A 19212-nucleotide genomic window follows, 5' to 3' on the forward strand; every position below is an offset into this window, starting at 1 on the left:
ATAATTGATTATACCTTATGTGGTCATGGGAGGAAAGTTCTTTTCATCAGATATAAATATTTTTTTAATCCAACCTGTTTCTCTTCAACTTTCCTTCAGGAGAGAAAAGAAGAAACCAGTTTGAGAAAAACAATCTTCTCAAGTATTTGAGTGACAGGAGAATCACAGGAAGAGCAGTGAAGATGAAAAACAGTTGAGATTTATATACGGATTCATTTATAAACTAAGCAAAGTTTTCTTTTGGAGCTTACTGTTACTTTTTTGTTTCTTCTAGCTAACAAGTTCTTAGGCAATAAAGACGTACAGTGAGAAAAAGAGAAAAATATATGTTTAAGATCATAAATTGGGGTCAGGCTGAGATGAAAGAAAGACTGTTTCTCAGATGCTGAGTTTAACAAGTGTACGAAAGTAGCCGGTGTGATATTAGCATTTAATTGAGCTCAGCTGTCTGGTTAAAATAGATGTTTTTTGTATTTCTTTTGGGCAATACTGAACTGATCGCCTGATTATAAGAAAAGGTAACTGTAAGAAGCCCCCATTAAAACACTAAAGTTGATTCAAAATCATATTAAAGCCCAGTGCCGGCACATACCATACATATTTAATAAATAGTGAGAGAATAAATGAGTAAATATTATATTAACGTGATTGATGGAAGAAAGCGACAAATAAATATTGTACAATAGCTCAGTCACTTTCACTTTTGCTCAGGCTTTCTTTAGTGTAATGAATGATTCAAATGTACTTGTACCATGTGGTAAATACTCATATTAATAACATAGAATAAACAAGCAAAAACAAAAGCGAACTAGTCAATGCTAACTGGTCAAATGATCTTCCATATCTTCAGTTTATAGAGCTGTACATCAGTATGTGTTTGTTTCTGTTCACCTCTTGCCACTTAATGCCAGTCTTGGCATATTTGCTCGTTATCAGCTGAACACATTATAATGAGGTATGAAATACCGTATATTATACACGTTGGGGCAGATGCTAGTGACTCATTTGCTTTACGCACGTATCCATCTGTCCACACATGTCATTTTATCTACATGTCTGACTGATGCTGCTTGGAAACTGGGCATTTTTATTTGGCTTCTGTCTGTTTGTCAGAGCAGAGAGATGCTGTTTACCCAGCACCAATTAGATGAGCTCCAACATGCTCTGTGTGTCACCGGCCCTGCTTGCAGCACCCACTCAGAAAATAAAGACAAATGTTTGGCCAGTTCCTCCTGGGTGCCTTCATTTCTCCTGGCCTCACGTTGTGTGTGTCGGTGTGTGTCGGTGTGTGTAATAGTAGTAGGGTTATCAGTCTCCAGAGGGAAATTTTCTGTATGTTTATGACACGAAATACAAACCACAATGCATTTACTCCTTTACAACCCCCCCCCCCCCCCCCCCCAAAACAAAACAAAACAAAACAATGGGGACACTGGCAAAAAACCCAGCTTGGGCTGTCAGATCAGCCTCATTGGAGGGAAGGAACACCAAAGCCATCATTTGATGTTCTCATGATAATAATGGAGAAAATTGTTCAGTCAAGATTTTCATTCGGGTTATATTTGTTGGCCAACAAACGCAGGAACCTATGATTCACAATATTTTTTTTAATGATCTAACCAGTGAGTGACCTCTTATGCCACATGGATGTGGGCAGTTTGACTCACAATAGAAAGGAGCCAGATGAGCTCATACTAGGGTTATCTAAATATCTTGATAGCATTTTTGACACGATGGTGTCAAGAAAGACAAATAAAATTACAACAATAACAGTAACATCAGTGGCAACACTATTTTTAAATTGTCTAAACAACTGAAAAAATACAGTAACATAATAATTTGTTACATTACTGTCCGCCTGTTTGTGACTGCTGGTAGAAGTAGCAGGATGAATTATAAAATGTACAGAGCTGTACTCTCTGCTCAGATTCAGCCAAACGCTGCAAACTCATCAAGTAGTGCAAATGGATAATGATTCAAAGCATACTGCAAAAGCAACTGAAGAGTTTCTGAAGGTAAAGAAAGTGATAGTCTTCAATAGTCAAGTCAATCTGCCTGATCTCAACCCAACAGAGCATGCTTTTCTAAATGCAGTGAATGCAGAGAGACCCACAAACAAGCAGCAGCTGAAGTTGGCAGCAGTAAAGGGACTAGACTTCAGGCAGTGATTGGCTACAAAGGTCTTGCTGAAGGTCTTTGGTCACATATTAATTGTTTGATGTACAATTCATGCTGGTGGTGTACAAGGCAAAAATACTAAAATTTTGTTTTGGTTCATTTAAAGGTATATAGGTCTTTTTAAAAGTATATAGTTAGTGCAACACAGCAATATTTAGGTCGTCTTGAATAGTGCTGTGTGACATGTTTTATAGCCTATCAAATAGAGTTGGCGGCATAGCCTGCTACTATTTCTGTCTAGTGGCTGGTAGACTTTTCTCAGCTACTGATCTCTTGAAATTTCTCATAAGTTGTTCAGTGTTGCAGACTCAGCTACTTCAGCTGCTAGTGAACAGACGGGCTGTGTACCTGCCTGTGTGCTTGTGCTGTCTCAAGTTGTGTATCAACTAGAGGTTTGTTAGCCACTACAGCTCACTGTAGTGGCTAAAAGTTTAGTTGTTTTCTCTTTAATGTCACCTTCAGAGATTATAATACTACACCATTAAAATCTCTGCTGGACATGTGAACGTTACGAGTTACAAACCTATTAATTGTTTCATAATCACTGGGAATTTAGCAAAAAGTAAAACTAATACCTGTAATCCTAAAGGTTCCCATGTTTTTCTAACCAACATGTCCCTTTTTGTCCTCAAATGCACAAAAAATATAACTTATTTTCAGCTATTTTCTTTGACAGTTTTTCAAATAACAGTACATCTACTGCACTGATGTAAAGGTATAAGGGTGATGAGTCTTCTTTCGCCTTAGAATGAGTGGAGTCTTGTTAAGGCGAACGGCAGGGTTACCCTCCTATTTCTTTTTACAGTCTGATAAAGTTTTTTTCTTGGTCCTGTTCATTCTGCAGTCTATAAGCCTGATCGAGCGTGGCAACCCATCTCGCAGCCTGGAGCAGGTGTGCCGATGGGCCAACACGCAGCAGCGCCGCGACCCTGACCATGCCGAGTACCATGATCACGCCATCTTCCTCACAAGGCAAGATTTTGGTCCCGCAGGTATGCAAGGTACTGTATTTTTCTCGATCGAGGCCTGTGCAGACTGAGTGCTGATATCTGCTTCCATTCACAAAGGGGTTGGCTTCAAGTCTTGCCCAGGTAAGGTTGATGGAAATATAAAAGTGGGAGCTGCAGCTGAGGTCCTGAACCCAATTCCGGAAATGGCAACCTCATGAGAAAATAACTGCTGAGTTGTTTCCAAAACCTTGCTGACTTGACATTGACGCCACCCTGGAAAAATCAAAAATTGAGATACTGAAGAAGGTTTTTGGCATGTAGAGAAAAAACAGAACATGTTTGTTAGTTTGCCAGTTATATAAACTAATTGTTCTTTTTTACTCAGTCACTGTTGGAAAGTTCAGTTTGAACTTTTCTGTACTTTCAGTAGATTATTGTCAATCCAAATATTACTGTACATGTATGCAGTCATTTTGCAGCAAATTTGTGCTATACATGTTGTTCTCCTAGTTTTATACCTCACCATGTGTTTCTTCTTTTCAGTCCTTCAAAACAAAATTTGAAGTGAACAGCCAAACCTGCAGAAAACACTGGGTCCCGAATGAACAAACCTCTGTGCTTCCATGCACTCAATATCTTGCATTGACCTGTGTGTATTTTTAACTTTTATAGAGCACGTGTCATGTTTCGAGGACAGCCTGGGGCTACCTGATTTGCTTGTCACACCTCTAAGTGTTACCATAGCTGCAGTTGTGTTGTGTTCATAACAAACCTAGTTTCTATGATACCTTGAGCTAGGTTGGGCTGAACCCTGTGCTGCATCTCAGGGTCACGAGCAGACCTCACACATTCTTGTCAAAGTTTAGCGGTGAGATGGTAGATTTTGTGTCCAAACAAGTAATGGGCTGTTGGGTAAATAGAGTGAGTTAATGGAGCAACAGGAGATGCAGAAAGTTGTCTTAAATGGTGTCATTAGATGATATTGAGTTTGCCACGTTTTAAAAATGTTACCGATTAAATCCTCTGAAAGTGTTTTTGATCTGGTCTCCTTGGCACCAAAAGATTTAACATGATGTTCCCAAGATGTTCAGTGTTTGAGTTTATCAACCAGATGACAGACACCACCTCTCTCCTCAATCTTCACATCAGCCATAGAGAAACACTTTTTTTTATTACTGTAGTAATTGCTGCACCTTTTTGCTTCAGTGTGCATAGCTCCAAATGGCCTTTCATGGGAATGTAATCGGCATTCTCCTGAATTCCTTTTATCTGCCTTTCAGATAAAGGGTCATGCTCCACATCTGCTTTCATGTTTTGCAACTTCACTTTCAGTGTTAATATGTCCATTTTGTTTTCATTTATGAATAGAGCCTTTAGTCATTCTCTTCATAAAGGCATCGTCATCATGCTGTAGCTAAAGCTCACTCTGCTGTGACTGAAATAACCCACTGCAGACATTCAAATAACTTGACATGTACACATGGCTTTATCACCAGCTGTCTGCCTGCTGCATTTTCTGCTTTTTTACCTGCATGCCAAAAAAACAGTCTTCTGATGGTCAGAAAGCATGGAAATTATCTGAAAGCTGCGGCAAAAAAGAAGGCCAGAATGGGCGTGCTTCTGATCCAAGCTGATTCGCACTAAGCTGAATTGCTGCACACCTCTTGATCGAGTTATGTTTAATGTCTGTGCTTTGCTTAAAAGTTTGTCGTCCTCGTGAGCTGTGTGAAATGTTGTGGTACCAACCAGGTGTCTGCTGGGTAATAATGATGGCAGGCTTCTGAAACTGCTTTGGGAGTTTCTTTATGTTTGACATGCAAGCTGTGTACAGCTACTGCTGCTATTGAGGGATTTGCTAGAAGTATTTTACCTCTGTTCGTTCACCTTAAATGAATGAAAGTGCCACTGTGTGAATGTAGCCTACTCTGTCTGATAAATCACAATGTAAACACACAGATATGTGATGCTTTTTTTCACTGAAAGAAGCTGAGCAATCACCATCACTGTCTTTATAACTCACACACACACTCAAGAGCCAGTGTCACAGCCAGCTGGTCACCAAGAAGAGATTAAAACCTTCACAATGAATGCAATTACTCCATATTTAGAAATCATTTTCCACTTTGTTGCACTGCATGAGAATGTCACCACTTTCATTCTTGATTATCAGGGCTGTGTGGTCTTTTGTGTCGCTCAGGGTATGCTCCAGTGACAGGGATGTGCCACCCACTGAGGAGCTGCACTCTGAACCATGAGGATGGCTTCTCCTCTGCCTTTGTGGTTGCTCATGAAACCGGCCATGTGTGAGTAATGGCATCATGATGAATGCCCAGCAGGGCCACTCACAAGATCTTTCTGTGTGCATTTAAGTTGATAGTTTTTGTGTGATTGTAGTTTGTGAACATAAACAGCGATCTGTTGTTGTGAAAAAGCATTTCTCCAGCTGCGTTTTACACATAGATATGAAAGCAGTATTTTTTTAAACATTATCCTTTCTGTGCCTTTTTGTGTAGACACAAAACATGAGAATGAGGAGAATCAATTTTTTGTACTTAAACTAACCTGTGGTTAAGCAGTAATACTTTAACCATTATGCTATCAATACATCTACTCCCGCTGTCAAGGTCAATGGTTGCTAAGGTAGTAACAGGCTAAAAGTTACTGTAGCAACAGGCTGAATGTATTTAATAAGTGTATGGAGCTGCTTATTAACAGTTATAGTGCTATACAAAAGTCTTTAGTAACCCCTCATAATATGTTGGAGGGAAAATGGAAAATAGGTGCACTGACCTATTGAAACACGTGAAAAAACGCACAGACTCATGGAAAGTTAGTACAGCTTTAATGAGCTTTAAGATTAGTATTTGGCATTACCACCTTTATTGTTCAAAACAGACTCTCTTAGACAAACTCTTGTAATAACACAGTGAATACATTTTTTTCTGTGTTCATAATTCCATAAATTTTAGATAGAGACTCCCCAACACCACAGATTAAAATGTCAAACCATGACAGAGCCTCCACTGTCTTTCACAGATGGTTCTTGACACTCACTCCTGAGTGTCCAAAGGTGTCTTTATGACATCATCACTGCATGAACCAATGAGATTGTCACATGACATTTTGGAATGGGGATATTTATATTTTTTTAACTTAATATTTGAGTGTTTCTTAGTTTTAGACTAGTCGGTTAGTCTAAGAAATTAATTGCCACTAACATCCCCAATGTTGTGTTATTATTGCAATAAGAGGCAACAGGAAAAAAGGCTGTTTTCTCTACATAATAGAGCTATAATACATGTTTTTTTTTAAATTATCCTACTTTTATAAAATGGAATTTTATTTAAAGAATATGTATTTAATTAAAAAATATCTATTTATCTAAAGGGGATAACAAAAAGGGTGAAGAAAACAAGCTTTTTTGCTTGATTTAATGAATAAAAATAACTGCAAGCAAACTAGTGACAAAGATACTTGGGCAGGTTGTCATATTATAGAACTATAGAAAATAGAGATGCACCAGGTGGAAGCTGTGGCTGAATATAGTATTCAAGAAATAGGAATGTAATATCTAAAAGGTCTGTGCTCATTTGAGCCTCACAGCTAACTGAATTCAATGAACAGTCGAGGCATGCAGTATGCTCACTGCTTTTATGTGTTCAGTATGTGGGTTGGAGTGAATGTGGATAGACAAAACATACAATGACTTGTGAGGGCAAAACGGAAGAAATGTTTGTGGTACTTTTAAGTTAAGCACCAAAGACAAATGGTCAGGCATGACATTCTCATAATAAATCAGATAAAATACTGCCACTAATTATTTCTGCATTTGTGCATTTGAAATGAATTGAAAATGTGTATGCAGTGACACCGTTTGAAAGGTTTGAGTGAATGTCCATATATATTCTGGCAATTATTTCATGGTTCAGGATTCTTCCCATCCATCACACCACTGGGACAGGTCCTGTGTCATCTATTTGCTGGATTTCTTCCTATTTCTGAGAAAACGACTTTCGGTTCCACTGCTGCCACTTCTTCTTTAGTCTTCCACTTGTCCAGTTTCCTTAAATTTTTTAAGGACCCACTGCACACCATGCTGAAATATGCCAAGTTTTCAGTTAATAGTTCTTTGGGAATCACCCTCTTGGTGCAAAAAATCCCGAAACTTTATGCCTGTCACACTGTGTTACTTTTGGCATTTTTGTGGATTCAGCTAAAAAGAATGGGGAAAAATCATGTATTTTTGTGACAGGCTGCTAGTAACAGAGTGCCTAAAGACTAGAGATGGCACGATACCACTTTTTTATGTCCGATACCGATACCGATATCATAAATTTGGATATCTGCCGATACCGATATGAATCCGATATAGTGTGTTTTTTAATCAATAAAATTGTTTTTTAATATATTGCTGCATTTTGTATAAGTTCATACTCAAGTTTAAATAAACAACAACACTAAAGCTATTCTGTTATACCATATGTAAAATATACACTGCACCCAAAATATTTCATAGTTCAGCAGTACTGATCAATCTAATAAACTTAAACCTGCACCATCCTTCCTATTCTGGTATTTTAAAGAGTACTTAGCAGAAATATTAAGCAACCTAACTAATAGGGTTGCAAACTCCCAGCAAAAAAACCCTCCACCCCCCACCCTCCACCTCATGATGCTTAATCGAAGTAATCAACTTTTATTTGATGCAGTGTGAAATAAAATGCACAGAATTAAATTATTTTTCAAGAATAACTAAATAGATTCAATGTCTTTCTTCAATAGAATTGCAAACTGCACAGATGGTATCTTCCCAATGGAAAAAGCACTATAGCTTACTAGGGTATATTAGACTTAACAGTTAGTATATAAAGTAATGGACTTCTATACATTTTACATCAGATTAAAACTTTGGGTGTAAGATTCGGATATCTATTTATTAAAAGCTAGACATTTTAAATGAGAATAAGAAAGATAAGTATGTCTTTGTGCCCCCTTTTCCCTGTTCATGCCCTATCGGCCCCCCTGGCTAAACTTTGCTAGATCCGCCCCTGCACAGTTACCAGCCGTCAGCTACGTAGAAAAGGATTCTGGTGTAGAAAGTAATATTAAATAAATTCTAACAACAGCTTATCAAGGTTGAACGTGCTGCTGTTGTTCAGCTGCTGGTTTCCTCTTTCTGGTGCAAAGTGGGCCAAAAACAAAGAAGAGAGACGGACTCCCGACAGGAAAGCCGATCAGCTGATCATTAAGCAGTTTCATGAAGTAGCGGCAGGAGAGGGAGAGAGAGAGAGAGAGGGAGAGAGGCAGTTAAGCTTATATATAGCATATATCGGTTGTTAAGCTTAACGCAGGTACGCTGTACAAACTTTCAGAGATGAACTTTCAGAGATGAAATGCCGGATTGCTAGCAAGGCTCCAGGCACGCAGCCGCTCTATCGTGAGCACACTGCTCCGACGTGCTACGGTTATGAGCCGAGTTACGCCGTGTCGCAAGTTTTGTGAGGTGTTTTTTTTTTATATTTAATGGATCGGATTACATTTTTTATTTCTCGCCGATATCCGATCCAGTAATTTAGGTCAGTATCGGACCGATACGTAATATCGGATCGGTCCATCTCTACTAAAGACACAAGGTTTTTTCATATTTGATTTATTCGTTGGTCGGTGTCATGTGGCTTAACAAAAAAACAGACAAACAAAAACCGAAAAAAAGTCCTTAATGTTAATTAGAGGAGCGAACTGCATCCACAGCATTTATAACTGTCAGTGACTGAAAAACATAATAAAACGTGGGAACACACATGCTATAATAATAACGTGCAGTGCTTTTTAAAATAATGTTAATAGTTTGAGTGCCAGGATCTTTTTTTTTTTTACATTTATTTATAATTTATTTATTTTTTAAATTTAAAACCAGACCAGCCAGTTTAGATTGTCACATGATATATTTTCAGCAGATGGACTGACTGATGCAGACACTGTCAAAGAACTGTTAAAAATCTCCTGAAACCCTCTCCACGGCTGATTCAGTCTCATCAACCAACAGGATATGCAGGACTCTGCATGCAACAACGCATGACAAGAAAGCTCAGGATGAAAGTCGTCTTTGCTTTTTCATAACCTACCCATTAGAAAACATGTTAAAACTGAGCAATATATACATCATATATTTTACACTAATAGTGTTTGATATTAAAATGTGATCATTTTACTCAATTATTCATCATGACTCAGAATGTCAAGTTGTTTTAAAAAAAATTCAAAAAATTTAGATGAGAATGGTTTGAATATATTTTGCCTGTTTCTCTTATCGAAAATGATTGAAGTTTTATATTCTGCTTCAGTCAGTGTTTGAGGTGTGAGGCATGAGCCTATGAATGCAGAACTATTCTGCAACAGACATGGTCAGAGGTAGTTGGATTGGTGTCATTGCACCCTGCAGAGTTTTTAATTGCACCAGTTAATTGCAGGTGCAATTACCGTTGCTTTGCAAAATAACACCTGTAGAAAGTGAAACCCACTTGATTTCTTTTTCTTTTTTCTTTTTGTATTTTCCTGCCAGAAGCAGTCAGATCTGAGCAGCATTTCGTCTGAAATACATTTATTTTTTGCCTATGGGGCATGGATTTATTACACAGCAAAGCCTTTTATCAGATATGTTTAAAAACAACCTCTTGTTTTGAGTCCAAGTTTGCCTCTTTTTTAGTTTGACCTCAGTTAGTTTTTAAATAATGAAATAGACTTGCGATTTTACAGCATCGTTGTTTTTCTGCGATTCAAACACCTGCTGACCTCACAGCAGTCATCATGGGATAAGATCACATCTAATCATCTGCGACCTGTTTGTGTCTTCATGGCTGTGTGGGCTTATTTGTGGCCTCCTCAATCCAAACACATGAGAGCTAGCTGAAATGAAAGCTACACATTTCCAGTAGGTGTGAATATGAGTTTGCGCTCTGTGATAGACTGGCAACCTCTCCATTATATTCTCTTCCTTATGACCAGTGCACACAGGGGTGAGCTTTAGCTTTTTGTGACTCTTTAATAAAGGCAATAGAAGTTAAATGAAAAGAATATATTATATATCAAAATCAAAATATTGTTGTCACTGACAGCAGTAATATTGGCATGATATATTATTAGGTATTATTTTCAAACCCCTTAAAGGCAATATTTCAGTTAATTGTTGGGAGCAAGACACAACTGATGTATTCTTAATTAACAGTTGAAGACTGTTCCTGCGGTTTTGTCCACTTGTCTTAAACTACATGTGGATATCCTGCTGTGATGCTGCAGTTAAGTGTTTGAATAACTCATGACAAAGAAGAAAAGAAGGCAATTATTTTGTTGGCATTCAAATACTGTGTCCACAAAGCTTCACCAACTTGATAGTTCAATTTAGAGCTCACCTCCCTTGTTAATCGAGCTTCTGTACTTTCTTACTGGAGGTTGGCGTTCCTGCAGTGCAGCTTTAATGAGGTTTGCAATTACTCTATATCAAATAAACAACAGTAAAATTTGTTAACATTTAAAAAACACAGCTTCCATAAAAATGTCTAAGGGAATCATAAGTCCGATGCTGATAACCACCTGCACATGCACTCGCCTCTAATCTCACTTGTCCAGCATTTAGCCTGCTAAGATTGCGCTTTGACCGTGCCTGTTTTTGTAAAGCATTATCTGCCTGGTTTCTGTCAGTTAAGCCACTAACTTATCTCTCAAAGAAATATTTCAACATTTTAGGAAATTGTTTTTCTCTGTTGCATAATGTTAAAAAACAACATTTTGATTGTTTTTATGATAAATTTTAATCTACCACTGGCAGCCTTCCCCTATAACTTTATACAATAATCAAAGTGTATAAACAATATGGCTGTTTTATAGTTTCCAGGCAGCAGAGCTTCTAGGAGATTATTGGTTAGGGATTCTGGTGCAATAAAATAGCAAAGTGACATTTTTACACTTGTATGATTTAACTCGTACATACTGTTCACATTTTAGTTCTTCACAGTATTGTCCCAGTCAGTTTTGCGCTGGGTCAAGAATTCTCTCATAAAATGTGTTTGTTCCACATTTTGAACTGCAGATCTATTTAGACGTATAAATATTATAAGATGATTAATTAATTCATTTACAGCAGGGAGAGCATATATTTTTGGTTATACAGCATTTGTTTTAGTTGGAAAAACATCTACTATCACAAAATATCATGTCCTGTTTTATCCAAAACATGAAAACATAAAATAACCCTAACTATAACCTCTATGGGGACCTATGCAGTAGTTGTGGGAATACAGACAGTGCCTGTGACAGTGTCAAGGTTCCCCTTGAAGTATTCCACCAAACAAAATCAAAAATCAAAAATCACAGAAAAAAAAAGAAAAAAAAAAACCCCACACAGAGACAGAGACAACACAGTATCGAGATTTCCTAAAACCACAATTATTCTTAAGCAGACACACAGTGATAGATCTAAAATCCATCTGAATGGATACAGTACATGTCAAATTTAACCTATAATATTGTAAATTCACAAAAACTTGTATAACTTGTATGGTTATACCAAATCTATATTGGTATAACATTTTTAATATTATCATTTTAGGAAAAGTCATCAATTTTTATGATAAATGAGTAAGATGTTTTTAATGCTATCAAATGTCAACAGTATGTAACGTTTTAATAAGTATTGTAGCATTAATGTGATAGTAGTGACCCAGTAATGTGTGTGTAGGCTGATTTTCTTTTTCTACCTGTTGCTCCTGCCATTCTCCATGCAAATCTATATTGGCTGTCTGCTACCTGTACCTTCATAATTAGCATATAGACACGTGAATTCAGATTTTATTCCATGAAAAGAATAATTAAAGAGTACTTGAAGATATTTTTTAAATGGTTTAATTTGTAGACATTAATGTTTTATAAATTGATGTTTCTGTGTTTGTTCTTCATCTATACCGACAGCTGTTATCCGAACTGCTTCAAATGTCACACGTGTATTGCTGGGGACCCTGCTGTGACTTAGATGGAATTGAACAAGCTTGTAATTTTGATAAAGAACAAAAAAAAATTATGATAGCTGACAGTTTCCAAATTTCGATCAGTGTTCAGAAAGTGCAGAGGTGCAGTACACAACTCTGCTACGCAATCCTGTTGTATTCGTAGTGCATAACAACAGACAGAATTCAGAAAATATTGTTTGCTGTGACTTTATCTCTCGCCATGCTTACAATCTATGCTCTTCTGTACTTTTGCCCTTCAGGTTGGGTATGGAGCATGATGGCCAAGGGAATCGTTGTGCTGATGAGACCAGCATGGGTAGCATCATGGCACCACTTGTCCAAGCAGCTTTTCACCGCTATCACTGGTCACGTTGCAGCAAGCAGGAGCTCAACAGATACATCCAGTATGTTTGCTCTTTGCACAGCTGTTGTGTAAATTAATTTGTTTCTTCTCTTTTCATATGCGGTCTGCTCCTGACCTCGCATTGCATATAACATTTATGTCCTTATTATTCTTATTGCTTCCTCAGCTCCTATGACTGCTTGCTGGATGATCCCTTTGAACATAAGTGGCCCAAGCTTCCTGAGCTCCCTGGAATAAATTATTCAATGGATGAACAGTGCCGCTTTGATTTTGGTGTTGGTTATAAAATGTGCACTGCTGTAAGTAACCTTTGTGGCCCCAAGATATATAGATTTATTCATTTGAATTGTTTATTTATTCTACCATATAATAACCATATAGTTGAAATAATTAGAATATTCAACAATTTTTTAATTAGTATTTTTTAATGCTGCTGAGGAGTATCTATGTTTCCAAAAAGAATGAGTGCTCAGGTTTGCTGTTTAATTGCTCATTTAGTTTCGAACCTACGACCCCTGCAAGCAGCTGTGGTGCAGCCACCCTGACAACCAGTACTTTTGTAAAACTAAAAAAGGTCCTCCAGTGGATGGAACAGAGTGTGCACCAGGAAAGGTAGGAAATGTCTCTGAATCATCTGTAATTTTATTTTTTCTTTACAATAATTGCTAAGTGGAACTCTCTAAAAATAGGAAGCAGAAATAGAGTTTCTGAGCAATATTTTCAGAGAAGCCAAATGTCATCAGTTTGGACTTTTTGACCTTTCTTTTCTTCTTCCTTTCCCCCTGTCTCTCAATTTTAATGGACACTGATTTTCAGTGGTGCTTCAAGGGTCATTGCATCTGGCGAACCAGCCAGGAGCCTCAGGGCCATGATGGAAGTTGGAGTTCCTGGTCAAAGTTGGGCTCTTGCTCCAGAACATGTGGAGGTGGAATTCGCTCCCGCAGCAGACAGTGCAACAATCCTCCGTGAGTGCTACAGCAACAAGGAAGCTGAATCTATGTCGCAAAACTAAGAAAAAAACAGAAAATAAAACAGCTATACGGATAGTGAAAAAATAGTATTTGATCACACAGTATCATCAGTATCAGTATTCATCTAAAAGATGTTAATGTACTATATAAGTGTGAATGAAGAGCTTCAGAGACGTTTTTTTAATCCAGTCCCGGGTTTGTTAAGCTTGACTTAGATTTGGTTTCATTGATTTATTTATAAAACTATAAAAACCTCATACTTGTGCGTTTATACTTTTAATGAAGAGAAAGGTCAAAGTGAGGTGTTATGATGGTGTAATAGAATTAAATGTGATTTCATTGTATTTTAACAGTGTACCTTTAACAACAACAGCTGTTTACAGGAAAGAAGAAAAAATTATAATGTAAGTAATTTTAAGTAGTACAGAAGTTAAGTAGTGCATAACCTTCAGGTTATTTTACAGGAAAGGAGACACAAAAGATAATGTAAATGATTTTAAGGAGGATGTAAGTAATTTTACTAGAGTAAAAAACTTTGCCACAATAATTATGATTGCAACCTCTGGTTGAATCTCTAATACTACGCATTGTTTGTTGAAGTTAAATTTTGAAGTGTCAGCTTTCACATTCTGGCAATTACCATTTTAGGATTTTCTTTGTTTGTTTGTTTTTAATCAGAAACAAAGAAAGGAATTACACATACTCAATGCTAATGCAGTATCAGCTTGTAAAAGACAAGGCTGCCAAACCCTAAAACAGGCTCTCGCGCCCTATTTTATTGTAGTGTTTGCTGAGACCATAGAGTATATCTAACATACAGTAGCAGTCATTGCCACCTTATTTCTTTTTGCAGCCAGAGCTCTTTGCCCCCAGCTGGTCATTAGAAATAATGTATTTACTCATTACCCAATAGAAACACTGATAGTTTACAACATTGAATGCTTTATTTGATAATTATCGTACATACAAATCCCTGACCATGATTTTTTCCAGCTGAGATTAGCCGACATAATCAGTGACTGCATTCCATTTAGGTTTTCATTTTACTGAGATCTCAGAATCAGAATCAGAATCATTATTGCCATTAAAGCAATGAAACTTTTAACAGTGAAATTAAGGTGCAATTTTCTCAGTGGACAGATTTGATCGGATCTGCAATGTGTTCTAATTTTAGGATCATCAGATTTAAGTGTGCAGATTCTTTTGTTGATGTTCTTTTATTAACTGTAATAGAGACACATTCCTAACCAACTTTAAGGCTAAAATCAGATGACCTGTTCACGCGTAATGCACTGTGTGTTGGCCTTTTGTGTAAATTACGTAGGTAGAATACGTATGTAGAATTTTAAATCTGGAGTTTGTGAGTAAATGTTGCACTTTTTCGAGAGTGCAACATGTGATTTGCATGATACAAAAGCAGGGGTAAAAACTAAAGGAAACTGCAAATAATAGCAAGACAGCTTCAACTTTGAAAAATTTTACTTTCTTTTTTTCAAATACTCAACTGGTAGAAAAGTTGTCACTCAGTGCTTTAATCAGAGCTTGTAAACGTCAGTAAAGCAGATTGATTTCTTGCATGAACTGCACAACAACATACCGTGACAAATAATATGTAGGACATAATGTAGTCTGCTGATATATGGGATTGATTAGCACAGCAGACAGTTTGATTTTCCATTGCAGGAAATGCACTGGTGTAAATAGTAACATTATTTACAGCATGATGTTTCAGTTAGAGATTTCTGACATTGTTGTCCCCTTAGATATAGTTCTGGCTCACTGGGGCTCATTGAATGAATTGGAGGTGTTCTTACAGGTGTTCTGACATCAGTAACTCAAACCTCTGGCAAATTAAACTTTTACAATAAAAGACAATAACTGTACAAATAGCACTGAAGTGTTAATGGTTAGTTGTATGCAAACATCTGGATATCCTTGAGAAAATAATATCAAAAGTCAGTGCACTATTACTTATTATGTTTAGATGAAATAAAAATAAATTAACTTTGTGGACCTGGCTGAGGATTTGTAAGTAAATCCCACTGATGTGAGACAGCCAATTGCACTGGAAACTGGAAAGTTTCCTGCAGTCCTTCCAGAAAGTCAAACAGAAAATTGATTTTTAGTATGTTGTGTGTTCAGAACAACATTAAAACAAGGAAAACTTGGTGAAATTCTCCAATCAATTTTTAAAAGTTTTAGCTGTGTGTGCAAGCTGTGATATCAGTGACAGAGCATGTTATGCTAAGTATCCACCTTTTGGGTTCCTAAACTTTTGTGCCTGAACCATTTTTAATTTTTTTTTAAATGTTTTAAAGATTTCAACAAGTTTCTTTTAATGTTTCTTGGCTAAAGTGATTTGATTTGTATTGTTTGACTTGAAAAAAACAAACAAAAGCAAAGTGTCTATTCTAGGTCAAAAATTTGCATACAGCTTTGGTGTATTACAATTTCAATTACAGAATTCAAACATATTCTTTAGGCTTTTTTAAATATCCATATTCTTTTTTGTAGCTAGGAGGATGGATCAGGTTTCAAATATTTAATAGTAATACACTTACAACTGATTTTAGTCTAAGGAGCTTGGAAAGAAAAGCGTCTGGAATTCTTTAAGTTGCTTGAAGATGTTTCACCTCTCATATAAGAAGCTTCTTCAGTTATAGACTGATTTTAGTCTCGTTCAATTACAGCCCAAAAATGACATTTGAATCTTTGGGAACATTATGAAGGAAGTTTGCTCAACAGCATCATGTTTTTGTCCTTGATCAGACCTGCCTACGGTGGTAGAGATTGCCCCGGGTCTGCGTTTGACTACCAGATGTGCAACACAGAGGAGTGTGCAGGCCCTTACGAGGACTTCCGTGCTCAGCAGTGCGTCCAGAGAAGCAACAAATACCATAAAAACATCAAGCACACCTGGCTGCCTTATGAGCACCCAGATGGTAAGAGCTGGCTCTCCGCTTCACTGGTGAGCTTGAAAGTTTTCTGCACAGCAGCAAGAGGACAGATGGTATTTGCATTAGCAGCTTTTCACAGGAACATTAAGAGTCATGGAGGTGTTATCAGACTGTCAGAGCTTGCGGATGTCTTTATCACATTTGATAATCAGGGTGTGTATAAATGTGTTTTCATGTGCTTTCAGAGGCCCGTAAATGTGAGCTGAGCTGTCAGTCAAAGGAAACGGGAGAGGTGGTATCTATGAACCAGGTGATGCATGATGGGACAAGATGCAGCTACTTAGACCCATTCAGTGTTTGCGCTCGAGGAGAGTGCCTGGTAAGCGTTTGCTCAAAAACATAAACTTTGACATATTTAAGACATAATGAGATAATCAGGCACGTCTTGTGGTTTTTACTACAACACACAAAAAAGTCAGTGACCTTAAGTCTTCAGACTTTGCATTTATATCATTTTGCACTGGGAAGGTCGGTCATCCAAGATACAATTAGCAGTAAGCTGTTTACATTTTAAATTAAATGGAAGAGATTTTGTCTTAGGGTTTGAAATTCATATTTGGTTTTGAGAGTATTTTGCCTTTTCTAACAATAGTTTCTAAAGTACACTATCAATTTTAAAATAAACAAATTAAAAGCTATATATAAGAGCAATTTTATTCTGTTTTCACACCTCAAAATAAATCCTATGTCTTATTAATGCACTATCTATGCATTGCTTTACACCAGAGGTTATACTGCTGTGACCTTTAGTAGATTCTATTTTAATGATGGCAATGTTGTTTAAAATTATATATAGATATTTAATTACTGAAGTGTAAATGATTTGAATAGAATACATCACCTTTTGCCCCTTGACATGGTTTTTATTTTGTCTCCATTTTCACCTTAGGCCCAGTGTGGCAGCGTTGTAGAGAAGACAATCAGTGTTTTGGTTACTCTTTTGTTATGTCTAGACATGTTTCCAATATGCATTATATTTTACAAGGCACTGTCCAAATCAGACATGTGCTTTGTCCTTCCATGGCATCATTCTCCCAGCAAAACAATCTGTGTCTCTGTAAAAGTCAGTCACAGTGTTCCACTGATGTGATTGACTGGCTGTGCCTTTTCTCCTTACAGCATGTAGGCTGTGACAAGGAAGTTGGGTCTTACAAGCAAGAGGATAAATGTGGAGTTTGTGAAGGAGACAACTCTCACTGCCGCACTGTGAAGCTGACACTCACCAAGACCCCTAAAAAGAACGGTAACTATCAACTGCAGGGGCAGGACAATGGTGAAATGGATGTTAAACCCTTAGCTAAGAACGAATTTAATGACTAGTTCTTCTATATTTTAGCCACAGCCTGCCTATGTACCAGCCTTTACCATTAATCAAGACCCTGTCTTATTATCTTGATTTAGAAATAATTGGCTTCTTTAGAGCCCCCTAAAAATACAACTTGTTTAAAGCGCCGGGCTAAACTGTGCTCTTTCTTTTTGCCTTGTTAGGAATGCTGAAAATGTTTGACATCCCAATAGGGGCCCGCCACATAGTCATTGAGGAGAACGAGACCTCCCCTCATATAATTGGTGAGTGCATCCCACATTTTTTTCATGTGTGGAAACATCTGATGCTTTTGACTGAAAATAATAGGGCTGGTTTGCGAACAGAATTAGAAGTCAAGGGGTTTGTAAACCAGATTGCAACATATTTTCTCAATAATAAAGAGATTTCAGAGTCAGCTCACAGAAAGTATCTGAAATTTCTTTGATGGAAGTAAAATTTACAGAATAGTGATTGAGTGAATAAGGGGGTAATTATTAGCAATAATATGACCTAATAGCATCTTATAGAAACTTTATAGGGACTTTATAGGTTTTGCAGACAACTTCACGATCTATAGTGAGAGCGGTGTGCAGGTGGATGAGCCTAGAGAGGTGGAAGTATGTGCTGGACAGAAGAGGAGAGAAAGTCAGCAGAAGCAAAACAGAATACATGTATATGAAGGAGAAAGAGGCAAGAGTAACAATGAAACTGCAAGGAACAGATGTAGTGAAGGTGGATAAGTTTAAATACGTGGGTTTAACCATACAGTGCAATGGACAGTACACAAGAGAGGTGGAAAAAAGAGCGTAGGGTGGGTGGACTGGGTGGAAATGAGTGTCAGGCGTGATGTGTGAGAATAGGAGAATTTTCACTGGGAGTGACTTGGAGAGATGGGATTAGAAATAAGTGCACCAAAGGAACAACTCAGGTTGAGTGGTTGGAGGTGAAGTTAAAGAGGCAAGGCTGAGATGGTATGGACATGTGCAGAGGAAGGGTGTGAATATATGGAGCTGTCACACAGGAGTAAAAGAGCAAAGAGCACAAAGAAGATTCATGGATGCAGTAAAAGAAGATATGCAACGTGCTGATGTGTCAGAAGAGAATGCTACGATGAGATGGAGGAAGATGATCTGGGGTAGCGACCCCTAAAAGACGAAGGACTTTATTTTTGTTTGTGCAGGTTTAATAACACTTATGCATCAGGAACTACAAAATGTTATAATAATAATTCATATAGCTTCCTATAGCATGCACACCCCACCACAAATTGCTCAGAAACTGCTCAGAAAACACAATAAGAAGCCAATGATGCTGTACCAGCCTCAGACTCTTTGGATTCTTTGTCTAGTCAAGCATCTGCTTCCAACTTCCTGGTACCAGACACAACAGGACACCCCATAGTTCATGTGCTGGTGATCTTGTGACTCAGATATGTTTTGGTGGCACAAGCGTAATGAAAGCATAATTAGGGAGTTGGTTTTAGT

General features: G+C 37.5%; 1 protein-coding gene across 3 annotated transcripts in view; it reads left to right on the forward strand.

Annotated features, from left to right (window-relative positions):
• The window catches only part of LOC134633817 (A disintegrin and metalloproteinase with thrombospondin motifs 14), a 62203-nt gene that overhangs the window by 35336 nt on the left and 7655 nt on the right, over positions 1–19212 (forward strand). For 2 of the 3 annotated variants that reach the window (XM_063482885.1, XM_063482886.1), the window contains 10 exons: positions 3023–3179; positions 5326–5431; positions 12391–12534; positions 12661–12793; positions 12993–13106; positions 13311–13459; positions 16235–16407; positions 16608–16741; positions 17542–17665; positions 17911–17991. In XM_063482885.1, coding sequence (XP_063338955.1) covers positions 3023–3179; positions 5326–5431; positions 12391–12534; positions 12661–12793; positions 12993–13106; positions 13311–13459; positions 16235–16407; positions 16608–16741; positions 17542–17665; positions 17911–17991 — 1315 coding nt within the window. The remainder of the gene's footprint in view (positions 1–3022; positions 3180–5325; positions 5432–12390; positions 12535–12660; positions 12794–12992; positions 13107–13310; positions 13460–16234; positions 16408–16607; positions 16742–17541; positions 17666–17910; positions 17992–19212) is intronic. The other variant, XM_063482887.1, reaches the window with a different exon arrangement.

This window comes from Pelmatolapia mariae, linkage group LG8 (genome assembly GCF_036321145.2).
Source record: "Pelmatolapia mariae isolate MD_Pm_ZW linkage group LG8, Pm_UMD_F_2, whole genome shotgun sequence".
In the NCBI taxonomy this organism is placed as follows: domain Eukaryota; kingdom Metazoa; phylum Chordata; class Actinopteri; order Cichliformes; family Cichlidae; genus Pelmatolapia; species Pelmatolapia mariae.